At 42.9% G+C, this 12766-nt stretch overlaps 1 protein-coding gene across 3 annotated transcripts in view; it reads right to left on the reverse strand.

The window, feature by feature from the left end:
- Positions 1 to 12766, reverse strand: part of PALM2-AKAP2 (PALM2-AKAP2 fusion) — a 322809-nt gene that overhangs the window by 253166 nt on the left and 56877 nt on the right. For all 3 annotated transcript variants that reach the window (XM_029919383.1, XM_029919385.1, XM_029919384.1), the window contains exon 3: positions 1906 to 1986. In XM_029919383.1, the coding sequence (XP_029775243.1) occupies positions 1906 to 1986 (81 nt within the window). The remainder of the gene's footprint in view (positions 1 to 1905; positions 1987 to 12766) is intronic.

Raw genomic sequence — 12766 nt, forward strand, 5'->3', positions numbered from 1 at the left:
ACTTACTATTCAAGAATTTTACCAAGATGACCATAAAGAAATATCTGATTCCCTTGTTTCCAAGTCTCTGAAGGAATCTCACTGCTTCCACATGTAATAGTAACTCCTTTTTACTATTATTTCTGTTGTTGGGTAGATGAAAGGATGGATGGATGGATGGATGGATGGATGGATGGATGGATGGATGGAAAGATGGATGAATGGACGGATGGATGGATACATGGATGGATGGATACTTTGCTGGACATCAGCAATGAATGAGTCCTTGATATCTTATAAGAAGTATCCGATAAAAAGCATGACCAAAAAAACCTTAATTTGACATATTTATTGCCTGAGTTTTAATTCAAGGAATGCAAAAGCAAAGAACCACATTGAGCTTAAAAAGGAGAGGGGCTGTCTGGTCAAAGACATAAAAAAAATCCATGTTTAAACAAGAATTCACTGAGGTTCTGATACATTTTGGTCTCTTGTAAAGAGTGAGTTAACTGAACTGTGAGCCGGAGTCCCAGCCTCATCCAGATTGACCTTGAAAAATCCACTCGGTTCTATTAAGTGTTTTTAAGTCCCCCTCTCTATAAAAAGAAAATGCTAACTTCAGCCCCCAATGCTTCCTCAGGGATGTTGTAAGGAAAGAGTAACAGCATGAGGGATATATTGTAAGCTCCTGCAAAGAAAGGTCCATAAATGGATTTACACAATGAGCAAAGAGAAGTGGGCAATATCCTCAGCATCATGCTGCTTTTCTTCCTTCTAAACACATCTCTCTGGTTAAAGTTGATAGTAAACTGATAAATATGCTAAGCAGATTTAGGTCATGCTGCTATTTGAAATCAGCTCGCTGATAATTCTCATCTTCAGGATTCATTTAGCACAACCCTAATCTTCTAGAGAAGAATGGAAAATATAAGCACAAGGACCCATCTTATTTAAAGAATCAAAATTAGCTATACCTGGCGTCACCCTGAAAGTCAGCTCCAACCTTCCCAACCAGCCCCCCGTGCAATGCAAATCTGCACATGAATGTCACGGCAACTTGAGGTGAGCAGGAGAAGGTTTTCCTAAAAAAAACCCAGAGCAGTAGAAGGCAAGCAGAACCTCCCAGGTGGCCCCTGGAATGGTTCACGATATTCTGCAAGCCTGCAGAAAACAGCACTCCCCAGCCCATGGAGTCCTTGTGCAGTGACCGAGCTTTCTCGTAGGCTGTAATCAATTATGATGCTGAAGTGCCTTATGTTTTAAAGAAAAATAAATAAATAACGCCGGTATCTCTCTTCCTCGGTGAAATGGAGACCCAACCAAGTCAAATCATTGCAATGCCATCTTTTGACCCACTGCTCATTCTAAGAGAACACTTCCAAAATTGTTAAAGTAGAAATAAAACGAAGGAATCATCTGAAACACACAGCGTTGCTCTTTTATCAGATCACAGTGCTTTTCTCTCCCTTTTCTCCATGTCAAGAAAGAAAATATTAATATGTTTCATCTATAAAAGAACATGATGCTCAACATATCCTCGGGAACCTCTGAACACACACACACACACACACACACACAGGACCTAATGCACTGAGACGCAGCCCCGGAACACTGCCTCACCCACCATGTGAAATTCTCAGCCAATTTCTAAATATAACTAGAGCATTTCACATGCACACACCAGCCCCCAAACCCATCCACATGCACACTATAATCTCATCAGGCTCGCAGAAACTGGAATGCTGTAACAATGCCCTGGGTTTGAGAAATTCACAAGAAAAGCCAAGAGATGGTTTCCTGACTGAATGAAAAAAAGCTCGTGCAGTCAGCGGCAAAGCCTTCACGCCAGGGCAGCCTCTGCCCAGCTCTCCGGAGTGTGATCTGCATGTCTAATAATGGAATAGGTTCATGGGATCAGCCACTTACCTTGGAATGCTGCAGCAGAAGTATCTGCTCGTCAAGCTCTTGCCGCTTGCCTTCTATTTCAGTCTGCCTCTTTCTTTTTTCCTTGAAAATAAAAGAGAGAGAGAGGCTGTAAGAGTAGGTGGGTGTTGGCTCTGGGAATTTTAAGGCCGGAAGCAGCAGCAGCAGCACACATCTGTATAGACACTTCCAGAGATGCCGGGCACACACACACACACGGTGTCACCTGCCCCTCCGCCTCCAGCCGCTTTCTCCTAACATGTCTGCTGTGGGCTTGGCGAGTGGGAGAGTCTCCTCAGTGAGCCAGGCTGCAGCAATTTAATCCAGAAGAAAAGGCGGTTTCTACACACTCACACATACACACACACACTCGCAGAGTCATGTTCTATGCAGTGTTAATTTGGAGACAAAGAATAAAAATGTCTCAACCGAAAAGACAGAGGTTGTTATAAACTGCAAATATGACAGCATGAAACAGTGGGGAATTGTAGGGTTAGCTTTCTTTTAGGGAAATCATATACACAAATAATCCAACATAATTTCCAATTTCCTAGGACAAATCATCCCATTGGACACCACGAACAATGCAAATTAGATGGGTGGTCTTTGCTGATACTGGTCTTGGGGGAAGCACTGCATGTGGGTGGGGCTCACTGAGGTTATGGTAAATATGAAATCTGAAGTTGGTCCTGCTGGATCCAACTCCCAGCTCTGCCATTTGCCACCTGTGTGACCTCTGGCAAGCTCTTTTACCTCCCTGGGTCCGAGCCTTCTCTCACATAAAGAAGAGATCATAATTTGTCCCTAAACCTTATGGCTGGGGCGGGGATGAAATGAGATGATACATGTAAAGGACTTAGAACAATAGCTTGGCACATAGTAAACGCTCAATAAATGCTATTTATTATTCTACTTGTTGCCACATGTTTACTTCTAGGGAGTGTCTAGAGGCTTTAAAGGGATGTAATTCTCCCGTATTCGGAGCATAACCTTCCCCCGGGAGTGCACACGTAATACTTTTCTTCTCCCTACTTCTCCAATGCAGAGGATAAACATCATATACATGTGACTAATTTAAGAATAAAAAGGCCTGCCTTTAATGATAGCTTACTTGCTCCATGTTTTGTTTCCAAAGTGCACACTGGGAAGGTTTGCGGAGACATTTACTGCGCTGGCTTTTTTCCCTTTACTCTCATATGCAGGGGGAAATGTGCTAGACAGGCATAGTGGCATTCTACAATACGACAGCCAATTCCTGGAGAGGACAATAACGTGGAAGGCTGGCTGCTGGGCTCCGTGTCAGCGGAAGCCTTCATTTTCCGCACTTGCTGTATTTCTGGGGAGGTGCCGGCATCCCAACCGTTCAAGTCAACAGAGCGATACTTTGTGCTATAACCAAATTCTTCTGTGTAAGGCATATTTAAGAAATGTTAGTTTATCATCTCAAGCTCATCTCTTATCATCTCAAGTTTATCATCTTGGAGACACGGTATCCAAGTCAGGGACATAACCTTCCTGCCAAAGTGAGGCCTGAGAATATTTGAGGAACTTACCATTTACCAAGGAACTCCTATCAGTGATGCGTTAGCGATGCTGCTTCATTCCAGACTGTGTGTAAGTATGTACGATACACGGCAGTCGATGGGGAAGTGGGGCCTCATGAGTGGGGCACCCTTGTCCAGTATCGCAGAGGCACCACGTCACAAAGCAAGGACCTTCAGAACCAGCCACTATCTCTACATCCTAGGATTCCCCAAGGGTAGGTTTACTGCGCTGTATCATTCATTTCCACTGGCGATCAAGGTATGTAGTTGTCCAAATGTAAATCCAGAACCAAGACATAGTGTGTCATGGACACCATATGCTATGACACAATACTTCCATAAGTGTGAGCTGAGTGCTATGTGTTCATTATAGACTGAACGTTTGTGTCCTTCCCCCAAATTCATATGTTGAAACCTAATCCCCAAAGGAAAGGTATGAGGAGGTAGGGACCTTTTGGAAGTGAGTAGGTCATGAGACTGGAACCCTCATGAAGGGGATTAGCACCCTTATACGAAAAACCCCAGAGAGCTCTTTTGTGGGGACACGGTGAAAAAATAATTGCCTATGAACCAGGAAGCAGGCCCCCACCAGACACTGAATGTGCTAGTGCCTTGATCTTGGGCTTCCCAGTCTCCAGAGCTACGAGAAACAAATTCCGAATGTGTATAAGGCACCCTGTCTATGGTGTGTTGTTACAGAAACCTGACTGGACTAAGCCAGTGTTCTAATTACGCATCTGGTCATTTGCAAACGTAGGCTTTCCCACCTCTATGCCTTTGCTCATATAGAAAACTCTCACTCCAGCATTGCTCACCATTGTATTAGTGAACTATGCCTTGAACAGAGAAAGTATTACCAGATGGTACAGGCAGTGAACTTTTATATGTTCAAGCAGTAGACTTATTGGTGGTCACTGTGATCAGATATGATCATGAAAGACACAGGTTTTAAGTTAGTTCATGAAGAATGGGGAGGAATTAGATAGATATAAATGGGCAACACATTCCAGGCAAAGAGAGTTGTGTGAACAAGGGTAGAAATATAGTGCATTATTCTAGGGATGATGAGGAGGGAAATCTAACTGAAGTATAAGCCTTGCTCTTTGGAATAGAGATTAATGATTCAAAAGATTGGCTAGGACTAGACCATCGAGGGCTTTGAATGCCAGGCCAAGAAGTTTGGATTTCATTCTGCAGACAATGTAATACTGTAGGGTTCTAAGCAGTCATAGTTTGCCAACTTCTGGATGAAAACAAAAATCACTAAATGTCTTAGGAGGGTGGTGCACTTACCCTGCAGTGTGGTGGGGATGGGTAAACTTAATAAGCCCACCCTAGCTTAGAGCTGTTCCAATCTGAAGGAAAAGAAAAGGACAAATACCAGAACTGATGAGACTCAGAACTAATAGGATCTTGGAGGGGTAGGCAAGGCAGTGTCTTAGCTTTCAGCCATGTGGACCAGAGCAAGCTGGTGTGGGAACGGGCAATAGTGGAAAAGTACCACTTTCCCATTTGTGCTGTATTCATATATTCCTTGAGGAAACCCTTTATTGGGTTGAAGCTCAAAACCAAACAGTTGTTAATGTGTGCAACCAGGCACCGGCCCCAGCACGGTCACATCTGTGTTCCGTCTGCTGAAGACTCGGGCTTGGCCCCATCACAAGGACCCTCTGTACATCCATGGCTGTTGCAGGATTCTTTGATTAGTTGAATCGCCTTCCATGGTGATGGGGTTAGGTCCTGAAGTCACTCCTAACCCAACAAAAGAGGTAAGATGTGTAGCCAGCCTCTGTATAGAATCAGTTATGAGTCCAGGTCTGGCAAGTACGGAGGGGGGCACCTTTGGGTTCCTGGCACTCGCCGCCTGCTTGGACTCCTGAGGTCTGAGCTGTGCTCCTCAACCGCTAGCCTGCTGCTTCCCCGTCTTCTCCTTCCCTTTATCAAGGCCAAAACACTAACTCTTGGGTCCTCTTCTCACTCTAGACATTTAGACTACATGATTCTCTTTAGTCTCATCAACTATATAACCTGTGTGTTGATAACTTGCCCATTTCCACCTAGATCTCTCTTCTGAGCTCCAAATTCCCAGCTGCCAACTGTTCATATCCAGGCCCTCAAACTTAGTGCTTGTCAGCATCATCTCGGCCATCCCTCCTCCCCTAGCTTCACATCCGTTCTTTCTGTATTCTTCAACTCAGCAATGACCTTATTTGAGTAAGAAACTCCAGTTATCCTTGATACTTCACTTTCTTGAAAGACCAACTCCTATTGATTCTGCTTATCATTTTCTATGTGATATCTTTTTGCTTCCCTACTACAACATTTATTACTACTTTAATACTCCCTCCTTGATCTCCCCACCTGCATACATAGATATTCTACATTAGTAGCTTTTGTACTCTATAGCACTTAACTGTTACACCCAATTTCCATCCGGATTGCTGCAGGGACGTCCTCACTAGTCTCCCTGACCCTGAGTCACGACTCTCAGCAAGTCTCCCTCTGCACTGCTTCCAGAATGATACTTTGAAATGGAAGTCTACCACCCTAAAATCCCAGTATCCCTCCCATTGCCTGCAGTGCAAATAGTAAGTTTTCCCTCACTGCTTTATCTGGCAAATACATATATATATATATATATATATATATATATATATATATATATATATTTCTCTTTGATAGTACAGTTTCAATATCAATAAAGACAGAGTGGCCATCTGTCCTATGGAGAAGCCACCCACCCTCACTGTAAATGGAGCTGGTGGGTATGGCTGATCATACTACCTTATCTCATTGCAAGAGTGAGTGGCCCAAGGGCTGGCCAAATGACCCCAGCAGGACCAAGAAGAAACACTTCTAGGGAGAGATACATGAATACTAGTGGAGAAAAGCTCTTTTTCCACTAAGGTTAAACTGGGATTATGTACGTCTGAGTGGCAATTTTCGCAAGCCACATGGAAGAAATGCATCCATGTTGGGGAAAGGTCAAACATGCAGAGAGAAGCAGAGCTGAAAGACGGAGAAAGAAGGATCCTAATGACACTTTTTGGGTCCCAGGTCCAGCTATGCACAAAGTCAGAACCACCTCTTGACTCCCTAAATTATGTGCACTGATATGTCTCCATTTTGCTTAAGCTAATTTGAATTGTGCTTCTGTCACTTGCAACTCAAAGAGTAGGAACAAATACAGAAGCCTTTTCTGCTCCCTCCAAATACAATTTATCACTCCCTCCTTCCCTGCTCTCTTCATACGCTGTGAGTCCTTGAGCGCTTTAACACTTACATATTTAACCTTTTACACATCTGCCCAAACTATGTGCTCTTTGAGGACAGAAATGTTGGCTGAGGCATCTCCAAAGCCCAGAGCACCACGTGATGAAGGCACATAATGAGATACTTGCTCCCCTCTGATTATGTTCTGTTTGTACAAATCCCTCACTCAAATGCATTACGAATTTGCACTCATGATTTAAATGGCAGTAAAATATATCATTGAAAATGCATTAGCGATCAGTCAATAGAACCAGGAGTGTCTTTCTGTTGGAGACATTATCCCATGTGGAATAGACCATTATTGCCACGCATATAAAAAAGGAGTTGAAAAAGCTAACTCTGGGCAAGAACCATGGAAAGCCCATTCTGGGGAGAAAGCTACTGTAGGGGGAAATTCCAGGGAAAGCATAATGAGCTGACAGTAGTGAACCATTCAGGGGGAATGTGCCTCAAGGGCCATCTGGAATGAAGTGATCTCAAACCATTAGGAAGGTTTCCAGATCCCTCTACTATCTGGGAGGCCTAGCAAGTCCCTTTCATTGTCTTTCTGTAAATTATATATTTTCCTAGCAAGTATTTTCTGGAAGCATTGCAACATTATGAAACTGCAGACTCTTAGACAGTAAGGAGCACCCGTGGAATGGAGCACATTCTGTTCAAAGGTGGCCAATAAGCATCATGAGATGTCATCAGGAAGCCTATGTCCACCTTTGCGCAACCAGAGACAGACTCCCTCTTCTCTCCTCTGCCTGTGCTGCAAGCCAGGCATTGGGAAATGCAAGCTGGTGGGTGGAGAAGGAGTCCCAGATGAGTCTTGTGAGAAACAGTGAGAGAAGGGAGGAGGTGGGCAGGGAAGGAAGTAAGAAAGAGAGATAAAGAGTTTCCTTCCTTTTGCTGAGGTCCACATTGACTTGGGCTGATACTTAGAGCTCCAGGGAGCATCTGCGGGAAGGAACCAGAAGACCTATTTACTCAGAGCACTATTGCCTTCAAGATATGCCAGAATTTAGAAAAAGATTCTGGAAAGGGAAAAAAAGATAATATATTAAAATTTAACTGTGGCCATCTTTCCTCCAGCTATTGCTAGGTAAAGAGAATGTTGCTTTGATGCCTCCCATTGTGAGCGAAAGGGGACTGTGTGCCCGCTCCTCTGAGCCCACACAGGCTTCTCAGTGACCTTGGCCCGGCTGGTTCATAGGCTTTGTGGTGCAGAATCAGAGAAAGGGGCAGAGTGCTAAACTCCAGACCCAGACTGTTTTAAGTAGCTTGCACCAAGAAAGGTAACAGGGGATATGGCTTGGGGTGGGGGAGTTGGGCAGAGAGGGGCATGGGAATCATAAGATTGAGAAAAGGAGAGAAGGAGTGAAGGAAAAAAATTCAAAGGGCTTGAAGTTCATCCGTTTAAAAAGAAAAGGGGCTGAGATGTTAATAGCAGAAGATCAGGAGGAGAGAATCCAGAAACATTTTACTGTGGCTTATAAAATGACTCTTTGATGCACTCCCAAATATCCCGGTATGGATACTGGACTTTTCCTTCCAGACTGTGCTTCTTTGAATGTGCTTTCCTGCTGAAACTGAATCACCAGGGTGCCGGTTTTTATATGGGTTACACTAACTGGTAAAGTAACTGTGAGAATTAAATTATGGAAAATCAACTTGCAAACAGGGGCCCTGTGAGCCTTTTCTATTAAGGAATCAGACTGACATCTCAGTTGTGGCTGAATTATAATTACCTATTTAATGCTGCTGCGGAGCCTATGCTATTTATATATCTGAGGAAGGAGAAGCAGGTCGATCTGAAAACTGAGAACCCAAGTGATTACGCATAAAACAATCAAGGAGGTACCTGCTTGATTTGTCCAACTGCCTGTCCACCGAACATAAATGCTGAGTTTGCTCAGTGGGCACATCCCTGCTAGAGATCAGGTATTTAATCTTAGTGCCACCAGGTATCAAAACTCTCTCTCCTGGCTCTGAATTGAAGGTCACTAACCATGATTCTGATTATATATTCAGACTTTCCAAGTAAGGTGAATGCAGAGCTAAGCCTTGTTAAGCTCCCTGCACTGCCCGTCAGCCGTAAAATGAGTAACATGGCACTTGGATTTAGGTAGACGAGTGAAAGCCAAGTTGTTATGTGATGTTCTGATCCCACAAAACTAAGGAGCAGAATGTGGAGTCAGCCCAAAGGCTTGGTCAAAAAGACAAGTAAACAACATTTCCTATACTCACATCATTTTGCCCAGCTGTGCACCGATTTAACCCACAACATCACCATGTGAAACAGAGAATTCTACAACTCCATTTCATTTCCATTGCTTAGTTTGGACCAGCATCTCCATGTAGGTGATTATCTTTTATTCCACTGGTTATTTGGCCTTGAACTTGCCTTCTATTGGTAACAGAGGGAACTGACTGTTTTGTTTTCCTTTTAACAGAAATTATAAAGTCAAAAGAAAGAATTTTAAGGAGGAGAGGCACCTGGGTGGCTCAGTTGGTTAAGCGTCCGGCTTTGGCTCAGGTCATGATCTCACGGTTTGTGGGTTCGAGCCCCGCATAAGGCTCTGCGCTGACAGCTAGCTCAGGGCTTGGAACCTGTTTCAGATTCTGTGTCTTCCCCTCTCTCTAACCCTCCCCTGCTCATGCTGTCTCTCAAAAATAAACAAAAAACAGAAAAAAAAAATTTTTTTTTAAAGAATTTTAAGTAGGAAAGAAGCCATGGATTAGTTCAAGCTTCATTATGAGATTTTGAAAGAATACTTTAATATCTGAAATCTGAAGAAACATTATATAGAGTTTAGATGCAAAACTGTTATTAATTACACTGAACAGTTAACACAGCTAGCCTATTACTGCCAAGCCCAACATATAACACAGGAAAGTTTTAGTTTAAAATCTTTTGTAGATAATTTATAGTCCATATGGATTTCATCTTAAGTCTATTTTTAAGGTCTACCCCCAGTTTTACTCTTTAAATAATTATTTAACCATATAACTATATTTTTGCTTTCATTGTCATAACATCAAATTCTTTTCTAGGTGTGCCTCCCTTAGTGTCCTTACTGGAAACCAAAGAGAAGAATGGTCTGACATGGCTCTAATGAGAAAGCAAGACCCATTTTATAGTATCATATCATAAAACCACTGTGAAGAAAAGAATCAAGGACTTCCTATACAGATGCAATGGTAGAGAACTCTGAGAAAGTCCCAAATGCCAGAAATTACATAACCAAATTCACCCACAGAATGTAATCTTCCTATCATCACAAAGTATGGTGTTACTTCCACTGTGAAGCCATGTGAGCACTGAACTAGGAGTCGGGAGACTCAGTTTCAGGTCCAAGTTCGACCCCCAGCCCCCGGGTGACTTAGAGGAGTCTGTTGTTCCTAGGCTTTCAATCCCCCACACAGGAAGTGAGTAGGTTGGACCATCTTTGTTATAAGCTTCGTCCATCTCTAAGGAGAACAATGGCTTCATTTCTAGATGGTCACATGCCCTTCCTCATCTACAAAGTCTTACTAGCAAACATGTCAGCTGTGCTTTCTATGTGCCAGGCACTGTTCTGATTGATATATATTCACACATTTAACCTTCACAACCCACTGCATTAGGTACAATCATCACCTGCATTGTACAGAGGAGAAAACAGAGGTACAGGGAGACAAAGAGAGGAGGTCACATGCCCAGGAAGTGTCAAATGGAATTCGAACCCAGAATGAAACAAGGAAACATAACTATCTTAAGATACCATGTAAAGTACAATTAAAAAAGGAACCAAGCCCATCTCCTGATGCAGAAACCCACAGATACAGGTGCTTCCTTTGCACCTGGTATGAAGTTTTTGGCGTGGGCTTTTGCCTAGGCAACTGCAATCTACTCATGGAACCAACATTCAGCTCTAAGAAGAACGACGCTGGTGGTGGTGAAAAAATAATGACAACAGCAGCAATAATAATAATGGTAACTAATTTGCAGACTACTTACCAGGCACTATCCTAAGGACCTCTCCAGTTTTTCATTTCATCCTCAGAACACTTTCAGGTAGATACCTTTACTATCCTCCATTTTATGGATAAATAGTCAAAGCTGAGCATAAGTGAATGAACATGTCCAAGGTCATGGGCTAGGAAGTGGCCAAGCAGGGGCTGAAGCCCAAATAGTCTGACTCCTGAGCACTTGATCGTGAACAGAGACGTGTTTTGGTTACTAACATTTGCTTAGCTCTGAGACAGCTCCCCACAAGATACGTGAAACACTATGTCACCACTTTCATGTGTGTGTGCCAGAAACTTCCAGAACAAAGGAGATGTTGAGAATGCAAGACATCCTGATGTCAAATCTTTCCACCCCTACCCCCACCCCCAAGCCAGAGGCCTTTCATACAATCTGTGAGCATTTCCCAATTCCAAACAGAAATGGGCTGAGGCTGGATTCGAATCGTTAGCAATTCCTGCTGAACCAGAATATTCATTTACTTTGATTCCTGCAGGAGACACTTCCAGGGAGTTGACTGATTTCATACGGAGAGCAAATGCAAGTATGTCTCTCCCATTTGAACTTTTCATTAGAGGGGACAGTTGCAAAATGAGGCAGCAGCTGGGAAAGCTCTCAATTTACCGTGTGGGGCTCATGAGTGGAGAAGCACTCTAAATCTAGGACTTCTAGGTACTAGAATATATCTCTCTAAAATTAGATGTCAGGAAGGGGAAGGGGCAGAGGCTTCCATGAAATGACAGTCCTATCTTGGGAAGAAGTGCAAGGCCTGTAGGAAATGAGTGGACCGGGCAATGGACCTCATGAGAAGCAGTTTTCCCAACTGGCCACTTGCATGTCGCAGAGACCAGCCACTGAACAGAGCTGTGGTTGTCGGAAATATGAGACAACATAGCGTGCACAAAAATAGAATGTGACCAAGATGTGGGACATTCTGACAACAAAGGAATGCGAACTCCAAGAAAGGAGCGTCACTCCAAACAGAGATGCGCATACGTTTTCTGACTCTTGCCAATCACGTTGTTTGTTTTATTTTTAAATTTCTACTTATTTATTTTGAGAGAGAGAAAGAGAGAGAGAGCATGAGCAGGGAAGGTACAGAGAGAAGCAGAGAGAGAATCCCAAGCAGGGTCCATGCTATCAGCACAGAGCCCAATGTGGGGCTCGAACTCACGAACTGTGAGATCATGACCTGAGCCAAAATCAAGAGTAAGACACTTACCTGACTGAGCCACCCAGGTGCCCTTTTATTGTTTCTTTAGATCTCAATATCTGGTGACCATCTACCTACATCTATATCTACCTCTATCTATCAGAGAGGTACAAAGAAGGAAATATAAATAGCCCAGATAAATATAGCTTTTAAAAATGTGATCTAAAACAAACGAATAAATGAACATGGGGAGAACATTCAAACAATGCACAGAGAAGTAAAATGACCAGCTGGATCTACTTCCACTCCGCCCTCATCAATTTAATTCCTTAGGTTTTCTATGTATCTTACTAGGGGGGAAAAACACAAGTGTATCAGTCTATTACCCACAGAGATCTTTTAATCTTTACATAAAAGGAATTATAACACGCACATTCTGCTTTTCAGCTTCCTTTTTTTCTTAGTGATATATCTTCAGGATTTTCCTATATCAGCACATGGGATCATTCTTCACAGCAGCTGCTTAGATGTACTTTATTTTACTGGTTTACTGGTCAGCTGCTGCTAGATTGTTTAAGGGGTTCCCAGCATTTTATTTGCTGTTGTAAACAGAACTGTAATGAATCTTTTCCTACCTACATCTTGGATGTATTTTTGTGGCTATATCCATAAGGTAACTTTCTAGTGGTAGCAGTGCTATGTCAAAGGCTTTGAGCACTTAACACTTTAATAGGAGCCAAATTTCCCTCCCCAACACATTTTCTCTGTGTTTTAAATGACATAAATCTGAGTTGAAAACAAGACTCAAACAGCTACTAAGGGTTTTGACAGTTTTCTCCTTTCTTAGCCTCATCCTTAGTGATCCCTGAGGAGTTTAAATGGAAGAAAATATCTACCATT

Source organism: Suricata suricatta, chromosome 13, assembly GCF_006229205.1.
Source record: "Suricata suricatta isolate VVHF042 chromosome 13, meerkat_22Aug2017_6uvM2_HiC, whole genome shotgun sequence".
NCBI classification, from domain to species: domain Eukaryota; kingdom Metazoa; phylum Chordata; class Mammalia; order Carnivora; family Herpestidae; genus Suricata; species Suricata suricatta.